This window comes from Erpetoichthys calabaricus, chromosome 1 (assembly GCF_900747795.2).
Source record: "Erpetoichthys calabaricus chromosome 1, fErpCal1.3, whole genome shotgun sequence".
Taxonomy (NCBI): Eukaryota; Metazoa; Chordata; class Cladistia; order Polypteriformes; family Polypteridae; genus Erpetoichthys; species Erpetoichthys calabaricus.
This window is the reverse complement of record NC_041394.2, coordinates 350,407,180-350,434,679: the sequence shown is the minus strand read 5'-3', so window position 1 is coordinate 350,434,679 and position 27,500 is coordinate 350,407,180. Positions and strand designations below refer to the sequence as shown.

The window sequence follows — 27,500 nt, the reverse complement described above, 5'->3', positions numbered from 1 at the left end:
TATATATATATATATATATATATATATATATAATATGTAATATGTACAGTGGTGGACCGTCAGGGCCTGCAAGGCCTTCTCTGCTGGCCTAAAAAAATATCTGAATCACAAACTGATGTTAATTATATTTTGTCCATGAATACTTATTAAATAATTCCAAATAGTCTGTCCGCTTCCTTTCATAGCTTTTCCGATGGTTGTGCAGCTTCCAGACATGTATTTTCGTCACTCCATGGCTGAAGGAGGAGAAGAAGTAGATTTGGTGGCAGATTTACTTTCAAGGCCATTTTCAAGACGGACTTTTCAAGAAAAGCTGGACATTGTTAAGAAAGGTCGGACAACTCCGAAGCTAGCTAGCCTGTCGCAACCAGGAGGAGGATTTGTCCGCCACTTTCAGGTTGCCAACTACGAGCGGTACCCCTGGCTCACAGGGTCCGAGGAACACTGCAAATTGTATTGCTGGGAGTGCTTGTTATTTGCCACTGGTCGACATGGTGTTTGGAGCCACACTGGGTTTGTAAATTTGACTTGCCTAACCAAGGCAGCAACGAGACATCAAAGCACTGCCGGACACTTACAAGCAACGGTGCTTTCCAAAACTTTTGGGGAAACCAGAGTAGATCTACAGCTGAACGAGCAAGTGCGCAAGGAAACGGAGCTCCACAACGAAAAGGTGAAGAAAAACAGAGAAATCTTAAAAAGACTGATAGACTGTGTCATTTTTTTGGGCAAACAGGAACTTTCATTTTGGGGACACGATGAAAGCGTGGGATCCAATAACAGAGGGAACTATGTGGAGCTTCTTTCTCTCATTGCTGAGAGCAACACGGATTTACATTACCACCTGTCCACCAATAAAGTGTTTAGTGGGACGTTGGGTAAAATACAAAACGACCTGATCACTGCTATTGCTGAAGTGATGGGAGAAGAGATAAGAAGTGACGTTAAAAAAGCACCGTTCGTCTCTATTATGGTGGATGAGACGACAGACACAAGTAACGCAGTACAGTTAGCACTGGTCGTGCGTTACGTAACGGGCACAGGTGTCAAGGAGCGATTTGTCAGATTTGAAGATGTTACCAGTGGGAAGCGAGCCGATGACATTGCAGGTCTTATCATCAGATTTTTGTTGGAAAATGAATGTCTGGGTAAAGTTGTGGCACAGTGTTTTGACGGCGCAGCGGTCATGTCTTCTGGATTAAATGAGGTGCAGGCTAAAGTTAAAGAGAGAGCACCTTTGGCTTTATTCATACACTGCTATGCACATCAGTTCGATTTAGTACTGACTCAAGGGGCCTCAAAGCTTAAAGAATGCAAGATCTTTTTTGGCCACCTCAATGGCCTTGCTGCATTTTTTTCTAGATCACATCGGCACACGCAACTACTGGACGAAATCTGCCAGCGGCGTCTCCCTCGTGTGGCACCAACACGGTGGCAGTACACATCCAGAGTGGTCAATACGGTCTTTGAGAAGAGAGATGCTCTAAAGGAACTGTTTCATCACATTCTGGAGCATCATAACGAGTATGATGAGGACACAGTACACTGTGCTGATGGATTTAAAGCACGTCTGGATGATTTTGAGTTTTGTTTTTTGCTTCACACATTCAATTGCATTTTTGAGTATTCAGGCGTGCTCTCTTCAATACTACAGGACATAAAACTGGATGTGCAGTTTTGTCTGGCTAGGGTAAAGGAGTTCTGTGACACCGTTGAGCGAGAGAGAAGACGATATGTGGAACTATATGAGGCCACTGAACGCACAACAGGCGCTCCGAGCGCGCAAAGAGGTCAAGCGCAAGATCCTCACGCGCACTACCGCCAACTCCATGGCAGGATTCTGGACAATATTATTTGCCAGACACAGACCAGATTTCAAGACCACAAAAAACTGATGTTTGTCACGCTCCTCGACCCCGAGATGTTTCGGGAATACAAGAAAAATTTCCCGCATGTAGTCTTCTCCAGTTTAACACAGAGCCACGGAGCACTTTTTGATCTGTCTCGGCTAAAAACAGAACTGACTGTAATGTATGCCATGGATGATTTTGCAGGAAAATCTCCCACTGATCTCCTTGACTTCCTTCATCAGAAAAATCTGAATGAGAGCTTGGGGCAGCTGTACACATTGGTATGTTTGGCGGTGACCATTCCCGTGTCCACTGCTTCTGTTGAGCGGACATTTTCAGCCCTAAAGCGAATTAAAACTTATGCCAGAAATACAACGGGGCAGGTTCGACTTTCAGCATTAGCTTCGATGGCGATAGAAAGGGACTTAGTGATGGAACTGAAGCGTACGGATAATCTGTACGACAGAGTAATTGAACTGTTTTTGAGGAAAGAGAGGAGGATGGATTTTGTTTACAAATGATCCAAATTTTTGGTGAGTGAAATGTTGCGATTTTCCTAAATAATATTGCAAGTTTATAAGTTATTATTGATGTTTTTTATGTGTGTCGCCACTGTAGCTGCAGTAGAAAGGAACATGTTCACCCCTGGTTTGTCTATTCAATAAAATCATTTATTGTGGCTACAGGAGTTATCTATCTGCGTAAGTGCGTAAATTATGTAATTTATAACCATAAATTAGTTTTTGAGGGGCGGGTTGATTCAGACAGAGCACTACTGAAGGCCTAGGTGTGAAATACATGGTCCGCCACTGATATATGTGTATGTATGTATATATATGCATATATATGTATATGTGTGTATATATATATATATATATATATATATATATATATATATATATATATATATATATATATATATATATATATATATATAATGTGTGTGTGTGTGTGTGTGAGAATATATGTACAGTGCATCCAGAAAGTATTCACAGCACATCACTTTTTCCACATTTTGTTATATTACAGCCTTATTCCAAAATGGATTAAATTCATTTTTTTCCTCAGAATTCTACACACAACACCCCATAATGACAACGTGAAAAAAATTTACTTGAGATTTTTGCAAATTTATTAAAAATAAAAAAAATTGAAAAAGCACATGTACATAAGTATTCACAGCCTTTGCCATGAAGATCAAAAGTGAGCTCGGGTGCATCCCGTTTCCCCTGATCATCCTTGAGATGTTTCTGCAGCTTAATTGTAGTCCACCTGTGGTAAATTCAGTTGACTGGACATGATTTGGAAAGGCACACACCTGTCTATATAACGTCACACAGTTGACAGTTCATGTCAGAGTGCAAACCAAGCATGAAGTCAAAGGAATTGTCTGTAGACCTCCGAGACAGGATTGTGTCGAGGCACAAATCTGGGGAAGGTTACAGAAAAATCTCTGCTGCTTTGAAGGTCCCAATGAGCACAGTGGCCTCCATCATCCGTAAGTGGAAGAAGTTCGAAACCACCAGGGCTCTTCCTAGAGCTGGTCGGCCTTCTAAACTGAGCGATCAGGGGAGAAGGGCCTTAGTCAGGGAGGTGACCAAGAACCCGATGGTCACTCTGTCAGAGCTCCAGAGGTCCTCCTGTGGAGAGAGGAGAACCTTCCAGAAGGACAACCGTCTCTGCAGCAATCCACCAATCAGGCCTGTATGGTAGAGTGGCCAGACGTTGGTTTTACTCCTGCCTGGAGTTTGCCAAAAGGCACCTGAAGGACTCTCAGACCATGAGAAAGAAAATTCTCTGGTCTGATGAGACAAAGATTGAACTCTTTAGTGTGAATGCCAAGCGTCATGTTTGGAGGAAACCAGGCACCGCTCATCACCAGGCCAAAACCATCCCTACAGTGAAGCATGGTGGTGGCAGCATCATGCTGTGGGGATGTTTTTCAGTGGCAGGAACTGGGAGACTAGTCAGGATAAAGGGAAAGATGACTGCAGCAATGTACAGAGACATCCTGGATGAAAACCTGCTCCAGAGCGCTCTTGACCTCAGACTGGGGTGACGGTTGATCTTTCAGTAGGTCAACGACCCTAAGCACACAGCCAAGATATCAAAGGAGTGGCTTAAGGACAACTCTGTGAATGTCCTTGAGTGGTCCAGACTTGAATCCGATTGAACATCTCTGGAGAGATCTTAAAATGGCTGTGCACCGACGCTTCCCATCCAACTTGATGGAGCTTGAGAGGTGCTGCAAAGAGGAGTGGGCGAAACTGGCCAAGGATAGGTGTGCCAAGCTTGTGGCATCATATTCAAAAAGACTTGAGGCTGGAATTGCTGCCAAAGGTGCATCGACAAAGTATTGAGCAAAGGCTGTGAATACTTATGGACATGGGATTTCTCAGTTTTTTTATTTTTAATAAATTTGCAAAAACCTCAAACTTTTTTCATGTTGTCATTATGGTGTGTTGTGTGTAGAATTCTGAGGAAAAAAAATGAATTTAATCCATTTTGGAATAAGGCTGTAACATAACAAAATGTGGAAAAAGTGATGCGCTGTGAATACTTTCTGGATGTACTGTATATATGTATATGTGTGTGTGTATGTATGTATATATATATATATATATATATATATATATATATATATATACATACATACATACATACATATACATACACATACATACACACACACAGTACTGTGGAAAAGTTTTAGGCAGGTGTGGAAAAAATGCTGTAAACAAAGAATGCTTTCAAAAATGGAAGTGTTAATAATTTATTTTCATCAATCAACAAAATGCAGTAAATGAACAAAAGAGAAATCTAAATCAAATCAATATTTGGTGTGACCACCCTTTGCCTTCAAAACAGCATCAATTCTTCTGGGTACACTTGCACACGGTTTTTGAAAGAACTCGGCTGGTAGGTTGTTCCAAACATCTTGGAGAACTAACCACAGATCTTCTGTGGATGTAGGATTCCTCACATCCTTCTGTCTCTTCATGTAATCCCAGACACACTCGATGATGTTGAGAACAGGGCTCTGTGGGGGCCATACCATCCTTTCCAGGACTTCTTGTTCTTCTTTACGCTGAAGATAGTTCTTAATGACTTTGGCTGTATGTTTGGTGTCGTTGTCCTGCTGCAGAATAAATTTGGGGCCAATCATATGCCTCCCTGATGGTATTGCATGATGGATAAGTATCTGCCTGAATTTCTCAGCATTGAGAACACCATTAATCCTGACCAAATCTCCAACTCCATTTGCAGAAATGCATCCCCAAAAGTTAAAGGAACCTCCACCATGCTTCACTGTTGCCTGCAGACACTCATTATTGTACCGCTCTCCAACCCTTCAACGAACAAACTGCCTTCTGCTACAGCCAAATATTTCAAGTTTTGACTCATCAGTCCAGAGCACCTGCTGCCATTTTTCTGCACCCCAGTTCCTATGTTTTCGTGCATACTTGAGTCGCTTGGCCTTGTTTCCATGTCGGAGGTATGGCTTTTTGGCTGCAACTCTTCCATGTAGACCACTTCTGGCCAGACTTCTCCGGACAGTAGATGGGTGTACCTGGGTCCCACTGGTTTCTGCCAGTTCTGAGCTGATGGCACTGCTGGACATCTTCCGATTTCGAAGGGTAATAAACTTGATGTGTCTTTCATCTGCTGCACTAAGTTTCCTTGGCCGACCACTGCGTCTACGATCCTCAACGTTGCCCGTTTCTTTGTGCTTCTTCAAAAGAGCTTGAACAGCACATCTTGAAACCCCAGTCTGCTTTGAAATCTTTGTCTGGGAGAGACCTTGCTGATGCAGTAGAACTACCTTGTGTCTTGTTGCTGTGCTCAGTCTTGCCATGACATGAAACTGTCTTCCACAACCTCACCTTGGTAGCAGAGTTTGGCTGTTCCTCACCCAGTTTTAAGCCTCCTACACAGCTGTTTCTGTTTCAGTTAATGACTGTGTTTAAACCTACGTGTGACATTGATGATCATTAGCACCGGTTTGGTAGAATTGGTTGATCAGACACCTGACTAGAATCCTACAAAATCCCTGACTTTGTGCAAGTGGACCGATAAGAATTGATGCTGGTTTGAAGGCAGAAGGTAGTAACACCAAATATTGATTTGATTGAGATTTTTCTTTTGTTTGCTCACTTGGTATTTTGTAAATTGATAACAATAAACAATCATTATTTATATTTCTGAAAGCATTCTTTGTTTACAGCATTTTTCACACCTGCCTAAAACTTTTGCACAGTACTGTATATGTATGTGTGTGTGTGTATATATACAGTATATGCACAACTTAAGACTCATGCGCCTTAATTTTTTTTTTTTTTCCTTAATTAGCAACAAAACAATATTAAGGCACAAAATGAATCAACACATAAACAACAACCTGCGTCCATCACGCAATAACTGAAAATAAAGAAAGGTGATGGCCTCAGTAATGTTGATTTGCTCGGGTCCACAAAACATTTTGACAGCCAGCACTCTTAAAGAAAATCAGCAGTTTTGGAAATGTCTGCCATGACAGAATGAGCGCCCTGGAATTAAATAACGGCTTTAATTAGCAATGAGAATTGACTTCAAATTAAGAAACTGAATGAAGTAATGTTGGTGGGAGTTTGAAGTCCCAACTTGGTTGCTCATCTGTTGGCTCACTTCACATCAAAGTTATGTTTAGGTTCCATTTAAGGAAAAAAGAATCAATTCAGCGGTCAGAGTCAATTAAAACAAAGGGAGATAGTTAGTTAGTTAATTAGCAGCAAAAACTGGTCACTAATTATGAAAAGAGTTAGAATGAAAACTTGCAGCCACAGTAGCTCTCCAGGACTGGAGTTGGAGACCCCCTGCTCTAGTGGATTAGAAAGTTGCCTCAATGAGATTTAGCATTGCAAAGGAGAAGTTTCACCATTATTTGGCCATGTGTACCCAACAGCCATTTAAAGTATTTGGCCTTTTTAGAGAGTTTGGATTCACTGCTTCAGTGACTGTGTAGACTTTAGGAAGACTTCAGTCAGGATCACCACTTGGGGCTGAACTTGCTCGATTAGATGACCCAGACAGCAGTGAAAGCCTCTGTGCAGAAGCTCCAGGAGAGCATCTCCTGCATCAAAGTGTAGACTCTGAAGGTACGACATTCATCTCCTCTGCGGTGCACTGCAAGTAGTTCTTGGAGAATGTTGCTGCCTGCCATGACAGCCATAGCTGTAATGAATGTGGTAGACAGTAAGGGAAATTGACAGGTTGAACAAAGAGTCCTTTCATGTCATTTTTAGTAGAAGGATACCCCTCTTGTGTCTGATAGGAAGGTGGCAAACGTCTGTCTTTGATAAATAGAAACCTGCAGAATGAGTGCACTACAGAGCCTTGTGTTAACAGTATGGCTACTACACTCTGTTCTTTTTGTCTTTCAGTTCAACTTTATTTATTTTCCTATAGGGATCTTCATTTAATTCAGGCTTGGAATGTGTGAAGTTTTTGGCTTTAATGCTAAGACAGAACCAGAAATAATTTACATACATGAATGCACACGTCAGATTAAATACACAGTAAAATAGATCAAATTTCTATTTGATTAGCTTACATAAATTCTGGCAGCTCATATCCATTAACTATATATTGGAGTGTGTAAATGTCACTGGCGTGCCACAAAGCTGACTAGTCCTGTTTTCTTGTGCCACTCCCCATCCAAGGCAAACACAAATATCTGTACTCATCCAGATCTCTCATTTCCTGAGTTTTCTCCCAGACCGCACTGTCTCGCCTGTAATTCGGTGCATTAATTTGCCACTTTCTCTATTTCTCTCTTTTGCTTTGGTCATTTAAAATGACATTTTTATTCATGTTTTGGAGTCAAAGCGACTCGGGTGTAATTATGAGGAGCTTTCACAATACATTCTGATTATTAAATGTGCATTTCACATGCTTGGCCTGGTGCTCTGTGTTAATAAATTAAACTGTCTTCAATATCATGACCACTCAAGATTTGCGGTTTTTACTTCCATTAAACATCAACAAAAAAAAAAAAAGAACAACATAATTTTGAATAATATTTTAAAGAGTATGATAAAAAATGGTAACATTCTGTAGTTTAGTTAAAATGTGACCATTAATCTTGTCAATTACACATGTAATCTGTTTAGTTTTGCTGTTCCAATGTCTTTTCTACACTGATTGCACTTATGTAGGAAGACTTGGGAAAACTTAACTTGCATATGGAAAGCCACTCAACTTCTTACTTTTCCTTTATATATTACAATTACTTATGCAAAGTTTGTTCATAATTTCAGTCAGCATTTATTTAATGTTGTGACTTAATATCAGAGCAGCCAATTAAGAAATAAACTTTTCTTGTTTTCTTTTAAACTTTATACAGGAATCGAGTATGGCTGTTCTTCTGAATGTGGTAAACAAATCCATAAAAGGAGTACACTTGGGAGCATTCACGCAGGAGAGAAGCCATACTGCTGTTCTGAATGTGTCAAGCAGTTTTCACATAGAAACTACCTTCCGATCCACAAAATGAATGAAATGGCAGAGAAGCCATATTGCTGTTCTGAATGTGGTAAACGGTTTTCAAGAGGAAGCAACCTTAAGAGCCACAAAAGAATGCATACTGGTGAGAAACCATATTGTTGCTCTGAATGTGGTAAACAATTCTATCGCAAGAGTGGTCTTCAGAGCCACAAAAGCATTCATATAGGAGAGAAGCCGTATGACTGTAATACATGTGACAAACGGTTTTCACAAAGAAGGACTCTTCAGCTCCACCAAAGAATTCACACAGGAGAGAGGCCGTTTTGCTGTAATAAATGTGGCAAACAGTTTTCGCAAAGAACCTACCTTCAGAGCCACCAAAGAATTCACACAGGGGAGAAGCCATATTGCTGTTCTGAATGTGGCAAACAGTTTTCACAAAGAGGCCATCTTCACACCCACAAAAGACTTCACACAGGGGAGAAGCCGTACTGCTGTTCTAAATGTGGCAAACAGTTTTCACAAAGAAGCTATCTTCAGAGTCACCAAAGAATTCACACAGGAGAGAAGTCCTATTGCTGTTCTGAATGTGGCAAACAGTTTTCACAAAGAAGCTACCTTCAGAGTCACCAGAGAATTCACACAGGAGAGAAACCGTATTCCTGTTCTGATTGTGGCAAACAGTTTTTACAAAGAAGGAAACTTCAGCTCCACCAAAGAATTCACACAGGAGAGAAACCGTATTGTTGCTCTGAATGTGGCAAACAGTTTTCACAAAGGAACTACCTTCAGATCCACCAAAGAATCCACACAGGAGAGAAGCCATATAGCTGTTCTGAATGTGGCAAACAGTTTTTACGAAAAAGGAATCTTCAGGTTCACCAAAGAATTCACACAGGAGAGAGGCCATTTTGCTGTAATCAATGTGGTAAACAGTACCCTTCTATAGGCAGTCTGAAGAGACACTCTACACTTCACATGAGAGCAAAGCCTTGAAGGAGAAAATTGTCAGGTGAAGAAGGAACAAATGTATCCCTCTTAACTACTCAATACTTGATAAGTACATTTAGGTGGTGGGCTTAATTGGATGAGATCCATACCCTGCCTTATTAAGGTAAACTTACAGTTAAAAAAATAAAAACAAATCCAAGAAATTAATTCATTCTGTGCACTTGTCTCCTCGCTTACAATGGTACCAACCCTCTGCTCTGTTGGACAAAGTGGGCATTGCCCGTTCTACGCTTGTTAAGGAAGATTTAACAGACATGCAGGCATCCAGCTTCACCTCCACCCACTTCCATTCCAAACTAAGTGACTGAACTCCAGCTTGTACCAGGATCTCCCTGGACTTCTTCTGATAACAAAGGTGTAATTTAATGTTGAGCTAAGTCCTTTTCCAGATGTCCGTCTGCAGGATTATTGAGTCAGAAGGCACAAAATAAAGTCGAGTAAGAACAAAGCTCTAAATCATTGAATTCTGACTCTGATTTTGACGGACAGAAGAACTTGCTGTGAGGACACACTAATTTACTAACTGGAAGTAACATTAATACAGTCAGTCCCTTCAAACTAGTCACACTCGTCCCATTCAAAATACTCTCTGGACACTCTCACTGAATTCCCTGGAGATACTCTTAGGGGAGGTGGAACTCGCCAAAATGACTGAAAACCTCTGAAACCTGCTCCCTGAAAGTAAAAGCTAATGAGCCGTTATCTGTTTGGGGAGCTAAAAACTGGCAACCTATTTCTCCGTGCATCAGAAATTGAGAAGTATCTCTGCCAAGCCAAGCTGTGGGCCATTGGGCTGAAAGGGCTGGGAAACAGCCGTCACTTCAAGAAGGCTACTCCAGCATCTAAGCTCTTGTGCCAGAAACAGTAACGCATTTTATTAAATTGCAGATGACACAAAAAAGCAGCATCAGCAAACACCACGAACTAAGAATCACACAGTAAAGAGGATGTGTGCACTCCAACGCAAGAAGAATTCTCCACTTGAACCCGGAGCAGTAACGACTCCAAAGAACATCGGACATCACCTTTAAAGATTTTTTTTTTTTTATCGTATCTGTGCCCCAATAAATTAGAACTCTAAATAGCAATTAAACAGCTAGCCTCTCTGCATTATATTTTTGTCAGAAACAGAAATGTTTCACTCTGTTACTAATATTCTAATGATGAATCATTCTGACCTGGGAATGCTGAGAATTTCAATGATGGGGGGACAAATGTCTGCCAGCATGATCCATTCCTGGACACCACAAACTGGATCTGCTATTCAGGTTTCAATGTATTTAAATAGTGGGTAGCACTGCTGCCTCGCAGTTAGGAGACCTGGGTTCACTTTCTGGGTCCTCCCTGCGTGGAGTTTGCATGTTCTCCCCGTGTCTGCATGGGTTTCCTCCCACAATCCAAAGACATGCAGGTTACGTGCATTGACAATCCTAAATTGTCACTAGTGTGGGCTTGTGTCCTGCGGTGGGCTGGCACCTTGCCCGGGGTTTGTTTCCTGCCTTGCGCCCTGTGTTAGCTGGGATTGGCTCCAGCAGACCCCCGTGACCCTGTAGTTAGGATATAGAGAGCTGGATAATGGAAGGATGAATATATTTAAATATGAACAAGTGTCTGACCAGCACACTGCCACCTACAGGCCTGTTCTCGAATGGCAGCATCTCTCATCATCCAAGCCAGACACTGTTATGTGTGTTTGGTGGGGGGTTATTGCTTACTTTAAAACTTTACAGATGCTCAAGAATATAAATATTAGTTTCTCCTTTGGAACAAGTAATAACTTTACATAGCATCTTATTGTACTTTTACATGCAACTCAAGGTGTTTTTCGCAGAGTAATCAACAAAAACAATAAAGATATACAATAGCTACTTGGATATTATCATTGATTAGTATTATATTAATTTCTAATAAATGTAAGTATACTAAATAGAAAATCAACCTGGGCATTTTTGAACAAAATTTACACACTAAAGAGCAACACAAATATTATTTATACATAAAAATGGTATGAGAACAACCAGAACTTATTTACATCTACAGTCGTGGACAAAAGTTCTGAGAATGACACAAATATTAATTTTCACAAAGTTTGCAGCTTCAGTGTTTTTAGATCTTTCTGTCAGATATGGTATACTGAAGTACAATTACAAGCTCTTCATCAGTGTCAAAGGCTTTTATTGACAATGACATGAAGTTTATGCAAAGAGTCCATATTTGTAGTGTTGGCCCTTCTTTCTTTTTCAAGATCTCTGCCATTCACCCTGGCAGGTTGTCAATCAACTTCTGGGCCAAATCCTGACAGATGGCAGCTGCCCATTCTTGCCTAATCAATGCTTGGAGTTTGTCAGAATTGATGGGTTTTTGTTAGTCCACCCGCCTCTTGAGGATTGACCACACGTTCTCAATGGGATTAAGGTCTGGGGAGTTTCCTGGCCATGGACCCAAAATTTTGATGATTTGTTCCTCAAACCACTTAGTTATCACTTTGGCCTTCTGGCCCAGTGCTCCATCATGCTGGATTGTTCATTGCTGGTCACCAAACTGTTTTAGGATTGTTGGGAGAAGTTGCTCTTGGAGGATGTTTTGGTGCCATTCTTTATTCATGGCTTGGGATCAGGGGGCACCACCAGTGCAGAGCTTGCTCAGGAATGGCAGCAGGCAGGTGAAGACTTTTGGAGGATGGCCTGGTTGGTGTCAAGTAGGGCATCAAAGAAGCCAAGAAAAACATCAGGGACAGATGGATATTCTGGGATTGGACTGCTGGGGGAAAGTCATTTTCTGTGATGAATCAATCCCCTTTCTGATTGTTTGGGGCATCCAGAAAAAAGAAAAGGTGAGTGGCGCTACCATCAGTCCTGTGTCAGGCCAACAGTAAAGCATCCTGAGACCATTCATGTCAGCCAGGCCAGTGGGCTCACTCACCATTTTGCCTAAGTACACCACCATGAATAACGAATGGGACCAAAATATCCTCCATGACCCTCCAAGAAGATCTACACAAGGTACCCTAGTCGAATGATTTACAATAGCATACATAGCTCTATATGGTATGACTGTTTTGCTGTATTGGGATTCAAAGTTTAATACAGAACCTGTACGGAAGATGTCAGAGCTGCGGACATTTGATCAATTAGAAACACAATCATTCTGGAGCGACTCTGGCGTACGAGGGTCTTGTTCAATGGCAGGGTAGTTGAGCTTGGACTGGGTTTGTACCCTGGACTGCTTTATTCATAGTGTTTTACCTTCAAAGCCACAACCACTAAAGAACAAAACACAGCAGCGTTACTTTGACTAGACTGACTATCTGGACAAATTGGTATCCGAGTTCCTTCACACATACACCGTTCCTCTTAAATGGGACAGTGTGTATACGTGCTTTTGTAGTACTCTGGCAATAGTAAAGTCCGGCTGCACTCGGATTCAGGTGATTTGTCGTGTGGTGGGTGCAGCAACATGCTGTAATCAGTGCACAATCCCAACCTCTTCCTCCTGGCAAAAGCTGCCATGTTGCCAAATGCCGTGTTGTCAGCCAGAAATCCATCCCGGATTTCACCGAGTCTTATGGTGTTGTCAGCAGTGACCATGTTAACAATGGCAGTTTCCTGCGCATCATTAAAAACTCTGCCTCCATCCCCCTGTGCGGGGCAACCTTTGGATCCATCCGTTTATCCATTATCCAACCTGCTCTATCCTAGCTACAGGGTCATGGGGGTCTGCTGGAGCCAATCCCAGCCAACACAGGGCACAAGGCAGGAAACAAACCCTGGGCAGGATGCCAGCCCACCACAGGGCAACCTTTGAATCCTAAGGGAATACTAGGATGTTGTACCGTGTTAGCCATTATAAATGTAGAGAAAAGCCAAGCAAAATGACACATTTTAATGGCTAACTAAAAAGATTACAATATGCAAGCTTTCGAGGCAACTCAGGCCCCTTCTTCAGGCAAGATGTAATACAGAAACTGGAGTTTGGAGTTCCCTGTGTTTATATGCACACTCTAGGACAAGAAACAACATTGGTAAATCTTTAAATGAGAAATTTTATATGTAAAAAATTAATTGATTCATTCAGGCTAGGGTTAATTTAACAAAAGAGAGAAGAACAATGTATGGTCAGGATCTCAGGATAAGATAACTGTCCAACAAAGTCTTTTGAAGTTTGTAATGAGTTTTTCAAAACAATGTGGGTCTGTAGACAGGCTGTCTATCATACTGAGAGATGTAAACAATCCTCATATCTGGCCATAAAACTCCTGTCTTTATTCAAGCCATGTTGTAATGTATTAAATTTTAGCATGAGTTTAACTTCCCATTCTTTTCTCTCTTGCTGTGTTTTGAAGTTGCCCATAAGCACCGTGACTTTAAAGTCCCTCTCACAGTGTCCATGGCTGTTGAAGTGGACCGCTGCACTTGCAGTTAGGAGACCCTCTCTACGTGGAGTTTGCATGTTCTCCCTGTGTCTGCGTGGGTTTCCTCCCACAGTCCAAAGACATGCAGGTTAGGTGCATTGGCGTTCCTAATTTGTCCCTAGTGCATGCTTGGCGTGTGTGTGCCCTGCAGTGGGCTGGGACTGGCTCCAGTTAGGATATAGCGGGTTGGATACTATTCCGCACATAAACCACATATAATATCTGTTGATGGCAAACCTTCAAAAACAACATGTTTTGTAAAATAGTTGAACAGCTTTTTGGGGGAAAATGTGTTTCTTTTTAATTCCATGTCAGTACTTTCAGGTTATTTTAGGGGATCGGTGGCTACAAGAAGATGACCTCATCATCTGCTCATTATGGCCATTATATGCTCAGAATTCAGTATCTCAGAAAATTAGAATATTACATAAGACCAATAAAAACAAATGGTTTTTAATACAGAAATGTTGGCCTACTGACAAGTCTGTCCATAGGCACTCAATACTTGGTCAGGGCTCCTTTTGCATCAGTGTGGCATGGCATGGAGGAGATCAGCCTGTGGCACTGCTGAGGTGTTATGGAAGCCCAGGATGCTTTGATCGAGGCCTTCAGCTCGTCTGAATTGTCGGCTCTGCTGTCTCTCCTCTTCCTTTTGATAGATTCTCTATGGGGTTTAGGTCAGGAGAGTTTGCTGGCCAATCAAGAACAGTGATACACACCATGGTCATTAAACCAGGTATTGGGACTTTTGGCAGTATGGGCAGGTGCCAAGTCCTACTGGACGATGAAATCAGCATCTCCATAAATCGTGTCAGCAGAGGGAAGCATGAAGTGCTCTAAAATTTCCAGGTAGACGTCTGCACTGGCTTTGGATTGACTTGATAAAACATAATGGACCAACACCAGCAGATGACATGGCTCCCAAATCATCACTGACAGTGGACACTTCACACTGGACCTCAAGAAACTTGGATTCTGTGCCTCTCCACTCTTCCTCCAGACTCTGGGACCTTGATGTCCAAATGAAATGCAAAACTGACTTTCATCTGAAAAGAGGACTTTGGACCACTGAACTGTTAACAGTCCAGTCCGTTTTCTCCTTAGCCCAGGTAAGACGTTTCTGACGTTGTCTCTAGTTCAGGAGTGGATTGACACCAGGAATGCTGTGACAGTTGTAGCCGCCATCCCGGATACACACGTCTATGTGTGGTGGGCTCTTGAAGCACTGACTCCAGCCGCAGTCAACTCCTTGGGAATCTCCCCTAAATTATTGAATGGGCTGTCAAGGCTGCGCTTAACCCTGTTCCTTGTGCAACTTTTTTTGCTGTCACATTTTTTCCTTTCACTCAACTATCCATTAATCTGCTTGGAAACAGCACTCTGAACAGCCAGCTTCTTTAGCAGTGACCTTTGGTGGCTTCTTCTCCTTGTGGATTGAGGGTCTCAATGACTGCCTCCTGGATAATGGTTAAGTCAGCAGTCTGATTGTGTGGCCTACTGAACCAGCCTGAGAGACCATTTCAAGGCTCGGGACCCCCCTGCAGGTGTTTTGGGTTAATTAGCAGAGCGGAGTGGGACACCTGGGGCCTCATGTATAAACGGTGCGTACGCACAGAAATGTTGCGTATGAACCTTTCCACGCTCAAATCGCGATGTATAAAACCTAAACTTGGCGTAAAGCCACACACATTTCCACGGTAACTCATTCCTTGGCGTACGCAATTTCTCTGCTCGGTTTTGCAGACTGGCGGCACCCAGTGTCAAAGCAGTGCTACTGTTCCTGTGTGGTTACTCTTTCTTAGATCCACATCCACGGCGGCGGCTTTATCAAATACACTGAAATTAACCGCATATCGTTCATAAATTTAATGCATCTGATTGTAATTAACCTGTAACAATATAATGGTCCACAGAATGGTCAAACTACTGTTCCTGTGTGCTCATCCTTTCTTTCTTAGCTCCACATTCCTGACGCAGCTTTATAAATACACTGAAATTAACTGCATATTGTTTATTAGTGTAATGCATCTGATCGTAATTAACCTGCAGCAATATAATGGGCCAGGGAATAGCCATAGTATTCCAAATACCATAACTGCTTTAGCGTTGTTACGCTCACTGCATCTTGTTCTTCTTTTTGCTGTTCCCGTTAAGGGTTGCCACTGCGGATCATCTTTTTCCATATTACTCTCACTGCACCACTCGGAGTATTTATATCACTGTATCTGAGTGGGGAATCACAGCAGCAGCTAATCGGAAAGAGAATTATCGGTATATAGTTTCAAGTACACACTACCTCAACCACGGCAAAAAGCGTCAAAGCCTTTCCTGTACGGCTCTCGCGTTTCAGAAACAGTTTCATCCCAAGAACTATAAACGCACTCAATCACCTCACTGTAAACTTGCACTACAGTTATAATATTGCACAACCTGCGCTACTTTATAAAGCGCATATGATGACAATATCATTTTAAGATGAAATGCAGCAAAATATGTTGCTTATAGTATACAGATAAAACTTTAACTTCATTTAAATAATCTGTATTGTTAATAATTAAACATGTGAGGACACGGTGCCGCAGCGTATAGCTGGTTCAAGGATAGCTCTTGCCTTGCGCTGTATTCTTGCTGGTGCTGACGCGACACTGGAAGGATAGACGAATAGAATAATTAAACATGTACTACGAAGATATTTCAATGTTCCTTAAAAGTTTTGAAGAATCGGCGTTCTAAGCTTACAGATGGCTTCACGTCTATTACAGAGCCGATTGTGTGGCGATTGGAGAAAGAAAAGTAAGGACAGGAATTGGAGGTTAGCACGTTTGAAAGAGACAGTACTTCTGTAATAAATTATTTCATCGAAGGTCGCACATGGTGCAGCAAGCCTCTTGCGTGAGATATGAACAATCACTGCGCCACCGTGTTCCCATGTTTAATAACATGCTTTCATTCCGATCATCATGAAAATGATATCACGTATACATCTCAGTATTTTAATTATTCAGAGAGCTGTAATATCTCGATTGTAATGCATTCTGTGTCCTGTCGGAGAAAGAGAAAGAACGGAAGCACGTAGTGATTCACACACATAGAGCACATAGAAGATCAAATACAGAACAAAGCATTTAACGTGCTACTTTAGTTACAATGGGATTTGAGAAACTAGTAAATTAAACGATTTTAAGATGAAGTTTATGATGTTCTACTTTAATGGCAAAATAAACTACGTGATTAAAGTGGAAATTTCGAGATTAAAGTTGACATTTCGTGCTTTTTCCCCACTGTGTGCCTATGTTTTTTGTTTGTACCCTAATAAGCTTTCATATGACACTCAGACGGTGGGCTACGACTCGCCTTTTCACAGCGACTTTGATATGTGACAACTTTTTTTATTTCGGGCACTGTGCGACTTTGTGAATTTGATCTTTCGAGTTTTTCCGACACTCTGTCACTCGATCAGCTTCCTTTTGTTGATTATACCACTGTTTAAACTAACAAATAGTACGTTTTTCCTTTGCCTCCACTTGGTATTCGCTGAAATTCTTATATTTTCTCCTGTGCTTTTCCCATTGTCTTTTCACAGAAGGCTATTTATATTGATTTGCATATTCAAAGAGGCGTAATTCTGGGAGGAGTTGGGGCGGGACAGAAGGCGCGTGCACGTGCGTTACTTTTCACGCAAATCGGGATTTATGTAGTGGAAGAATGTGAAAGTATGCGTGCGCACAGATTCCTGCATCTGGATTTTTCTGTGCGTACGCACAATCCCGCTTTTGTGCTTACGCCATGTTATAGTGTGAGTTCTACACACGGCGTTATACATGAGGCCCCAGGAGTCTTTAATATTCTAATTTTCGGAGATACAGTAGACCCTCCGGGCAGTCGCGGTTCAGAGTTCACAGCCTCAGTCATTCACAGATTTTTCCTTAGAACCTAACTAATAATTGTTAGCAGAAACCACAAATATCCTCCGCAATTTTTATGGCTTTTTTCGTGGCAATACTGTACTTTAGAGACAACAGGAAGCAACTGTAGAGGAAAACGCGGCTTGGGATGATGAAAGTAGCCAATAGAATTTGAAACTGCAACTCCCAGCAGTGGCTCTGATTGGTCTTCTGCTGATGGTGCTGGGGCTGTTGGGGTCAAAGGATGTCAGCACGGCTTTTAAAAAGGGGGCTGGTGACCAAAAGCAAAAAAAAAAAAAGTTTTTGTAATTTGTGTTTCAAGTTCCTGTCTCTCTGTTGGGTTACCTGTACTGTATTTATTTGTTTTGTCCTGTTTGCCTGTGTACATGAGGACTGTAAGTGGATTCACGGCGATCCTGCAAAGAAAGGAGCGCTCCTGAACCTGTCCACCCGTCTTCACCATTTCAGGAACTACTGGTAGGACTATCTGTACATTCCCATTCAACGTGCGGATCTCTGGACTATCTATTTTCATCATTACATTGCATCCGTTGCCGTTTTTCATGATTTACTGTGTGTGTTTTCTTTGTGCTTTGTTGTATTTAATGTGTAATCGCCGTAAGGGGAACAGGGGTGGAATTGTTGTTTTCATTACATTCTTTATTTGCTGTTTGATTACCGGTTTGCTTTGTTTTTGTCTCTGTTTGTGAGTGCGTGTGGGTCGGGCAAAGGCTGGGTGCATCCCTGCAATCTCCACCATAAAAATAAATAAATCATCATCTTCTCGACGGTGTGAATCTTAGCGGCACTGGAGCGCTACAGCGTTATTCATTTCTCCTTGCTGCTGATTGACTGTGATGCATCTCCAGCTGAGTGTTCTTGTGTTTTCCGTTTTGTTCCTCTTAACCCTTAAACCACCACAACCAGCTATAGTCGTTTCCCAGTGCCATTTGCAAGCACGTAGGAGCTGATCAGTCAGTGCCATACATTTGTTGAGCAGCCAACTCATGCCAGTCCCTTGTGAGCAGGGGGGCTGAACGGCCCCTTAGAAGACACGGATGCTCCTCAAAAAAACCCGCTTATAAACCGCTGATAGACTGCTTTCACATTGCTCCCTTACTTGCTGGGCTTACTTGTGGCTGCTCTGTCGCGTGATATGCTTCTAGTGCAACGCTACGCATACTTAAAAGCCTGAACAGCACCTGTCCTTTTTGGCTGATTGCTTTGCTTCTCTCTCCTCTCCCAGACATCCTCTCCTCCTGTTGGGGGTCCGGCTCCCATTGTGCTCCCCTATGACGTTTATTTATTCTTTTAAATGAGAACTAACTGCATACTGAGCTCATTTTACTTCTGAAAAAGACATGTTTGTTTGAAGTGTTTAAATAAAGTCCCTGTCTTTACAGTCTCCTGTGTTTCTGTGCAATTCTGTGACCCAAGCATGACACCCTGCAGCCTCACTGTCTCTGGGATTGAGCCGCTGCACTAGACTAGCCTGCCAGAGTTTACCTGTGTGTGCTTGTGTGCAGCCATTTCAAGCGCAGTTGGCTCGGTGATTTACTGAATTTCATCAATGGTGTCAGTTGCACTTTGTACATATTGTTCAAGAAGTTTTTTTTAAATAGCTTTTACAGTTCATTAGCAGTGTGTAAAATGATCAGTGTTGCAGTAATTGTGATGCTCTTTGCATGACAAAAAATGTGTTCCGTTAAAATTTCACTTTTTCTTTGTGAATTGTGACGTTAACTTAAAGTGCAGCAAAAAAGCATTTGCCGTCCAGCGATGCATTAACCCCCAAGTATGTGGCAGTTTAAGGGTTAAAGCCCCAAGATGCCACCGAAACGCCCTGAACCTTCTAAGGCTTCTGGCAATGAAAACGCGCTTGCATGAACTACAGTACATGTAGCGGTAACATCGGTATTTTACATTCTAGCACTCCGGGTGACATAGCAGTACAGTACTGTGCAGTATACGGGTGTACTTTTACATTATTTATTGTTAGGGTAATGTATTAAGCTGAGTTTGAAATTAAAGTGTTTTGGGGGCATATTTAGGATTTAAACTATAAAAATAGGCACTTTTTTTTTTAAAACCACATCCAAAATTCACAGTTTTTCACAATTCGCGGGTGCTCTAGGAACGTAAACCCCTGCGAATTTTGGGGGTGTACTGTATATGACTTTTACTTTTTGAATTGAATTACTGATTTCGATGATATTCTAATTTATTGGGATGCACCTGTATGTAACAAACAAAATAATCTACAGAACTTTCCCCACACTGTACAACGGACTTATTCCTTGGTGCATCTTAACCTAAAAGAAAACGTTTTGTCCTTTCTCACCCAGAAAGTTTTGCCTTGAATGAACATATCTACGAAAATATAACAGGTTTAATTTGATAGTCCCCTTGGTGTGGGCTTATTGTCTGTGTATTGGGGACTTAAATAAGGTCAGTATATAAAAAAACAATAATCCCCTCCCTCTCACTTCTTCAATGTTGACTCAGGTGATCAGGTCTACCATTTTTATCGAGTGCCTTGAAATTAATTGGAATTAGGGGGCTCTGCCCCCTGCTTGCTTCACTTGTCCACTCCCCCCACCCCCGGGGCATGCTATACGCCAGCCACTTCATGTCTCTACGACTCAAGTTGTGAAGTGGTTAGGGGGGAGGCTGAACGCATGCTTGACGGATCAGCTGCTTGTTGCGCTGCACGTCGATCATTTAAAAGCCAGTGCAGCAGCAGCTGTCCTTTTGTCTCACTGCTTTGTCTCATGGGACGTCAAAGTGTCTTCCTAGAAGATCATGTATCGACCCAAGATTTTTTTATTATACTAGAGAGATATGAGAAGGAGATGAGTGGGATGCAGCCTTTACTCTGCTGGTCATTAGGAGTATTAAGCAATGCCCTATGATATGGCAAATTCACCAGCTCTATTGCAAAACTTTGTGAACGATACATTCAGAGGGTCATTAGGATGTACTGTTTAGGTTTACATTGATATATTCATCTTCTATTATGGTATTGACAATCGCATGAAACATATATGAGAAGTCCAAAGTAGACTTAAAGCCAGTAAACCTTGTAACAGTAGACTAGTGGAAAGTGTTTTCACACTTGTCCATTTATTTTGTTCCAAAGCATTGGAAAAATATTAAGGAGGCTCAACAACAGTCACGTTTGTGCAGAGTTGCATCTTCCATTATTAGCTGGTTTACTTACCACGCGCACCAAAACGTCCATTGAACAAGTGGAAGGCTACTTGAAAATCATGTACTACTAGGTATGGTTAGGAAAAAGGACACGTTGGAAATTGGTGAGTGTACAAAAGATGACAAACTCTGCAGAGGACAAACACTGAGGTGCTTCACTTTCATGACAGGAGACACATATGAGAGCAGTTCAGTTTATCTGTATGAAGTTGCATGCTTATACTCCAGTTCCCACCATATTAGTCTTGCAGGGTGAGACGAAATGTTCAACAACGGGCTTGGAGCAGGGAATGCAATGAACCAGATTGTGGTCAGATTTGACTAAAGGTGCCAGCAGTTTACACTTGAATGCATCTTTAACACTTGAGTACAGCTGGTCCAGCTCATTTCCTCAAGTGGAACCGGTCGCAAACTGGTAAAAATTTGTCATCATTCCTTCCAAAGTCACCACATATTACAAATGCAAAGTTGGAGTGAGTCATCATTGAAGTGTTGGTGACGGAATGAATCCCTTCTGTTGCGAAGTCCCTATTTGTGGAGGGAGAATTATAGACATTAATAAGGATGATGGAATTTATGTCACTGGGCAAATAACGTGGACAAATTTCCAACAGAATTCCAAAATCTGAATTACAAACTGTAATCTGCTCCTTTTAATGTTTTTCCTCATTCTCATCGTACGCTGCTATGCTAACAACAAGCCATGGATTACAAGTGACATCAAGGGCCTTTTGAACCAGAAGAAAAAGGCCTTTAAAGACGGTGATCAGCATGAGCTCAAGCGCGTGCAGAAGGAACTCCGAGTCCAGCTCAGGGCGGCGAAGGAGCAGTACAGGAGAAAGCTGGAGCAGAAGTTGCAGAACAACAGCATGAAGGAAGTGTGGGATGGGATGAAGATCATCACTGGCTGCAGCTCGAAGCAGGGTGCCACCATCGAGAGAGACGTGAAGAGAGCAAACCAAATGAAAACCATCTTCTTTAACAGGTTTGACCACCCTAACCCACTCTCACCTCGGATTACTGCACTCTCTACACATCCTTCTGCTGATACCAACATAGGAGAGACATCCCCACCCACAATTACAGCAGCGCAAGTGAGCAGAGAGCTGAGGAAACTTCGTGCCAGCAAAGCAGCAGGTCCAGATGGAGTATCGCCATGACTGCTGAAGGTCTGTGCATCAGAGCTGGGGGATCCTCTACAGTGCATCTTCAACCTGAGCCTGGAACAGGGGAAAGTCCCGAGGCTTTGGAAAACATCTTGCATCACCCCAGTCCCAAAGGTATCACATCCTGGTGAGCTGAATGACTTCCGGCCTGTCGCTCTAACATCACATGTGATGAAGACCATGGAGCGGCTGCTGCTTCACCACCTGAGGCCACAGGTCCAACACGCCCTCGACCCTCTGCAGTTCGCATACCAGGAGAAGGTGGGAGCGGAAGATGCCATCATCTATATGCTACATCGATCCCTCTCCCACTTGGACAGAGGCAGTGGTGCTGTAAGAATTATGTTTCTAGACTTCTCTAGCGCCTTCAACACCATCCAACCTCTGCTCCTTAGGGACAAGCTGACAGAGATGGGAGTAGATTCATACCTGGTGGCATGGATCGTGGACTATCTTACAAACAGACCTCAGTATGTGCGTCTCGGGAACTGCAGATCTGACATTGTGGTCAGCAACACAGGAGCGCCGCAGGGGACTGTACTTTCTCCGGTCCTATTCAGCCTATATACATCGGACTTCCAATATAACTCGGAGTCCTGCCACGTGCAAAAGTTTGCTGATGACACTGCTATCGTGGGCTGCATCAGGAGTGGACAGGAGGAGCAGTATAGAAACCTCATCAAGGACTTTGTTAAATGGTGCGACTTAAACCACCTACAACTGAACACCAGCAAAACCAAGGAACTGGTGGTGGATTTTAGGAGACCCAGGCCCCTCATGGACCCCGTGATCATCAGAGGTGACTGTATGCAGAGGGTGCAGACCTATAAATACCTAGGAGTGCAGCTGGACGATAAATTAGACTGGACTGCCAACACTGATTCTCTGTGCAAGAAAGGACAGAGCCACCTGTACTTCCTTAGAAGACTGGCATCCTTCAACATCTGCAGTAAGATGCTGCAGATGTTCTATCAGATGGTTGTGGCGAGTGCCCTCTTCTACGCAGTGGTGTGCTGGGGAGGCAGCATTAAGAAGAAGGATGCCTCACGCCTGGACAAACTGGTGAGGAAGGCAGGCTCTATTGTTGGCATAGAGCTGGACAGTTTGACATCCGTAGCAGAGCAACGGGCACTCAGCAGGCTCCTATCAATTATGGAGAATCCACTACATCCATTAAATAGTGTCATCTCCAGACAGAGGAGCAGTTTCACCGACAGACTGCTGTCACTGTCCTGCTCCACTGACAGACTGAGAAGATCATTGCTCCCCCAAACTATGCAACTCTTCAATTCCACCAGAGGGGGTAAACGTTGAACATTATTCAAGTTATTGTCTGTTTTTTTATCTGCATTTTTTATTACTCTTTAATTTAATATTTTTGCTGCTGGAATATGTGAATTTCCCCCTGGGATTAATGAAGTATCTATCTATCTATCTATCTATCTATCTATCTATCTATCTATCTATCTATCTATCTAGATGACCCCTCCTGTCTTTTTTCCCCAACCGCACTGGGACTCTATCAGATCAAATAATGTATATCCAGTTTCAGCCAGCTCTGTGTAAAACACAAAACACCACAATACTTGCATACTGCTCCATGACCTGCTATAAGCACAGACATCTTATTTGACAGAAATCACACATTCCCCATTACAATAGATGGTAGAGCAGTTCTAAACCCTTTTCACTTTACTTTCCCTCCAGCACGTCACCCTCTCTATCTGTTTGCCGTAAATAGCAGGGAAATCTGCCACCAAAAAGGCTCCCCCCACAGGGTTTCTTTCTAAAAACCCACCTTCATTTCCAACCAGTCTGTGAACTTTAAATGGTCGGGGTTGTCGTGTTCCACACACACACAAAAAAGTCTCATTTATTAATCAAATAAATAAAACCACCAAAAGGCAGAGAGACAGAAAATAAACTGAACAAGACTTGAAACTGAGTGAAAGTGAAAAAATAAATGAATAAATTGCTGTAATCAATTCAGGAGCTCTGTAACACATGGCAACAGAACTCTTTCAGGGCAGGTGTCGACTTTTGTCGGAATTCAATGGTAGAGGACGGTAATCAGTGGTAAACTGCGAGAAAACTCACCGTTCCATTTTAGTTCATCTCTCTTTGCTAGAAGGAAAGTTAGCTTCCTTGATTTGACCTTGATTCCCTACACGTGGAGGAGTAGAGAAGAGCAACCAACTTCTGACATGGCTTCAACATCTGGTGAAGAGATCAAAGCGAATGCGCAAAGCTAAATACTCCGTGGGCAATGTTTTATCGCTGAATCGACTCTGAATTTTTCGGACTCGGATTCTGCCAGAGGTTAAAAACAAAAGTGTGGTACCAGCATCAGCTGATCAGTCCCCAGCTGACTGTGGTGCTGAAGACATTCGTGCAGCTGATGTGCCTGGGAGGACCGCCACTTACGATGACGAGAGGTACAAACCAGATTGCATCACAAACTGTGATTTGCAACTGCGACACGAAGACAGCCAGGCACCCAGCCCACTATGCATTTCTGCTGGCCATCGAGCTGCCCCTCTGCTCAGCTGTTGCTGCCAGAGATGCTGAACAGGCACCGACAAGCAGCCACAACAGGCAGCAACAGATGTTTTATGTTGATTTTTGTGGGAAACCATTGCTTAGAGTGCTTTTCAGAAAACTGTTTTTTTTTTTGTTAAGAAAAACTAGGGGGCTTCGCCCCCTGCTTGCTTCGCTCGCCAACCCCCATTGCCTGCACTATGCGGCAACAACTCTGCGTCTCTGCTGCTGGCATATGTGAACTTCACTTTCACCAAACAACAAAACTTTTATTCTTGTGGATAGGCCTCGTCATTGGGAAGAAACACTACTTTTCCCTAATGGCAACACAAATTAGACGATCTACAAGCCTCCAACTTAAAGTTTAAAGCAGAACAATATCTACATACTTCTGTCATATCACCTATGTCCATACAGTATATTCAATCTCTTTTCGCTTTTACCTTGTCATCAATATCACAATGAATTTTGATTCTTTGGAATTGCATCATGACAACGCAACGTATAACTGCCCGTGAGTGAATCTCGTTTCTTTCTCTCCTCAGGAACTGTATCTGACAATAGCATTCACACAAATGAGAAATGACTGAACCGTGTGTATGGTTGTAAATGTTGTAGATGTGGAAGGGACTTTTTTCAAATCTCTTTGCATAAGCTCTTGTCTCACAGGGCTTGAAATTTTCTCTCGCATATGTGGATTTCACATTTACCAAACAACAAATCTTTTAATTCTTGCAGATACGCCTCTTCATTGGGAAGAAACACTACTTTTCCCTGATGGCAACACGAATTAGATGATCTACAAGTCTCCGACTTAAAGTTTAAATCCGAACAATATATTCAATCTCTTTTCACTGTTCCGTTATTTCGCCCTGTAATAAATTTCCGTTTGTTTGCGCTAATGCGATCTTTACTATCATTTTTTTGAGACTTCAAAATTTTTGTACTTCCATTATCACTAACCTGCTCTGCATGTGTATCGCGCCAACATTTTTGAATTCTGTACGACGTTCTACTTTGTCATCTACTCTTTATCTTTTATTTCCGGCCCCGAGCGTGGTTAAATCTCTTGGCACAAAGTCTCGCCTCGTAGGACATGAAAGTGTCTCTCTGAAAAAAGTCACGTCTCGTCTCTTTTCCCAAGATTTTTTTATTATGATAAAGAGAAATATTTAGCCCTCAAAGAGTTAATGATTAATATGGACAGACAGACTAGACAGGCAGACAGACACACACACGTAGACAACTGTACGAAGTACTTGGCCCCACGTGTCTGAGAAGTGCTTCTGTCTGCTATGGTTACCTTTCTGTCATTTTTCACGCATCACTACATAGCATAAGAGCAAATAACGTTTAGGGGTGTTGTGGTCCACGTGTTTACTATGTGTTAAAGCACTGCAACCATGTTCTGGCATAGCATTTGAATTTCCAATGAGACTGTGTTAATTTCCATTCATTATTCATTTAGACGTGCAGCCTCGTCCGTACTTCTGGAATGGTGTCAAGTGTCGTTAGGCACATTTACTGGTTTGGGTGTTTTCAGTACCATAATTAGTATCTATGGTGGTGCTTCATTATCGACTCTCCTAATGACAGCCCTTTTAACATCCGTATGTGACGATGCGGGTTCGCTCCACGCTCCCATTCAGCTTCTGGGAGCTCTTGAACCCGACACTGTCGTTAATGTCACCAATGAGCTAGGGAGTGAGGCACAAACAACGAAACAAGGGGATGATGCAAAAAGTTCAAAGTGCTTTTATTTAAAAGCAACAAAACAGCATTCAAATAAATAAGTGCAGTGTATCAAAATATCCTTAAATAAATAATCCATAAAAACAAGTGAAAGGGTGGAGGTTTAAAACACAATGAATAAATCCTTTAAAAACGAGGTTAAAACAATGGCGGAAACTGTCCTTTTAAAAACACAAAGCCTGGTGCCTTTCTTCTGCTGGTGACTCCCCTGCTTCTCCTGTCCAGGCTATGCACCAGGGGAGCCACCCTACCTGCAGCTGACCTTCTCTCTGACTTCTGGTCTGGAGGCTTCCGATCCCTGGCTTTGGTTCAGCACTCTCCAGACTGAGACTTGGGTTCTCCCCCAACGGCCAGGACGCTCAAGCTGGGGAATCCTCCTTACCAAGCCTCCCGACTCCTACTGTCTTCCGCGGCGAGCCATCCTTCTTCCAGTCACTCCCACTCCTCACAATTCTCAGCAGGAGCGACCACTACCAACTGCCCTAGGTGTCAGCCAAACACCCTGCTAGGGCTGACTGTCCAGCTGCCTGCACTCGCTCGCACCGGCTATCCTCTCCCTGCTTCCTGTCTTCTTCCTCACTCCTGCAACCTGTTTCTTTCTTTTTCTTTTCTTCCACTTTCTCTCTGCTAGCCGCCTCGCACTTCTATTTATCACGGGGACGTGGATCAGCTGTGGCAATCAGCAGCTCAAGGGAACAATTATGGAAGCAGACGACTCTTCAGCTGTGCACTTAAGTGAGAACCACCCGCATCACGAATTCCCTGGGAACTGCTCGGCCACACACACCACGCCCCCTCGTTAAGCCGCGAGTGTGGCAATTATTCATTTTAAAAAGTGGCCTTTTTGATGTGTGCTGTGGACCCACTACACCACACCTTATTGCATTTACTTTGAACGTGTATTTTGAAATTCACATAGCAGCCAATTCTTTTAATTTTACTTCAACTCCCGATACCACGGAAACTGCACAACAGCACACACAGCATCTCCGACAACACAACATTCACATTTACAATTAGTCCACTAATTTCTTCATATACTGCACCAAGGTTGAATCTGAGTTTACAGAAAGGTTTTTCCCTTGCAACGGGTTATGTTTATTTTAAACACGTGCAATGTGCTCTCCCTCCACACATTTATGTGTTTAACTAGCAAAATACCCGCGCTTCGCAG

At 42.5% G+C, this 27,500-nt stretch overlaps 2 protein-coding genes across 7 annotated transcripts in view; both read left to right on the top strand.

The window, feature by feature from the left end:
* Window positions 1–11,218, top strand: part of LOC114668989 (zinc finger protein OZF-like) — a 27,833-nt gene extending 16,615 nt beyond the window's left edge. For both annotated transcript variants that reach the window (XM_051925987.1, XM_051925980.1), the window contains one exon: window positions 8,233–11,218. In XM_051925987.1, the coding sequence (XP_051781947.1) occupies window positions 8,233–9,329 (1,097 nt within the window). In that variant the 3' untranslated portion in view covers window positions 9,330–11,218. The remainder of the gene's footprint in view (window positions 1–8,232) is intronic.
* LOC114668330 (zinc finger protein 883-like) overlaps window positions 1–27,500 on the top strand; it is a 774,734-nt gene that overhangs the window by 23,488 nt on the left and 723,746 nt on the right. The window lies entirely within an intron of this gene.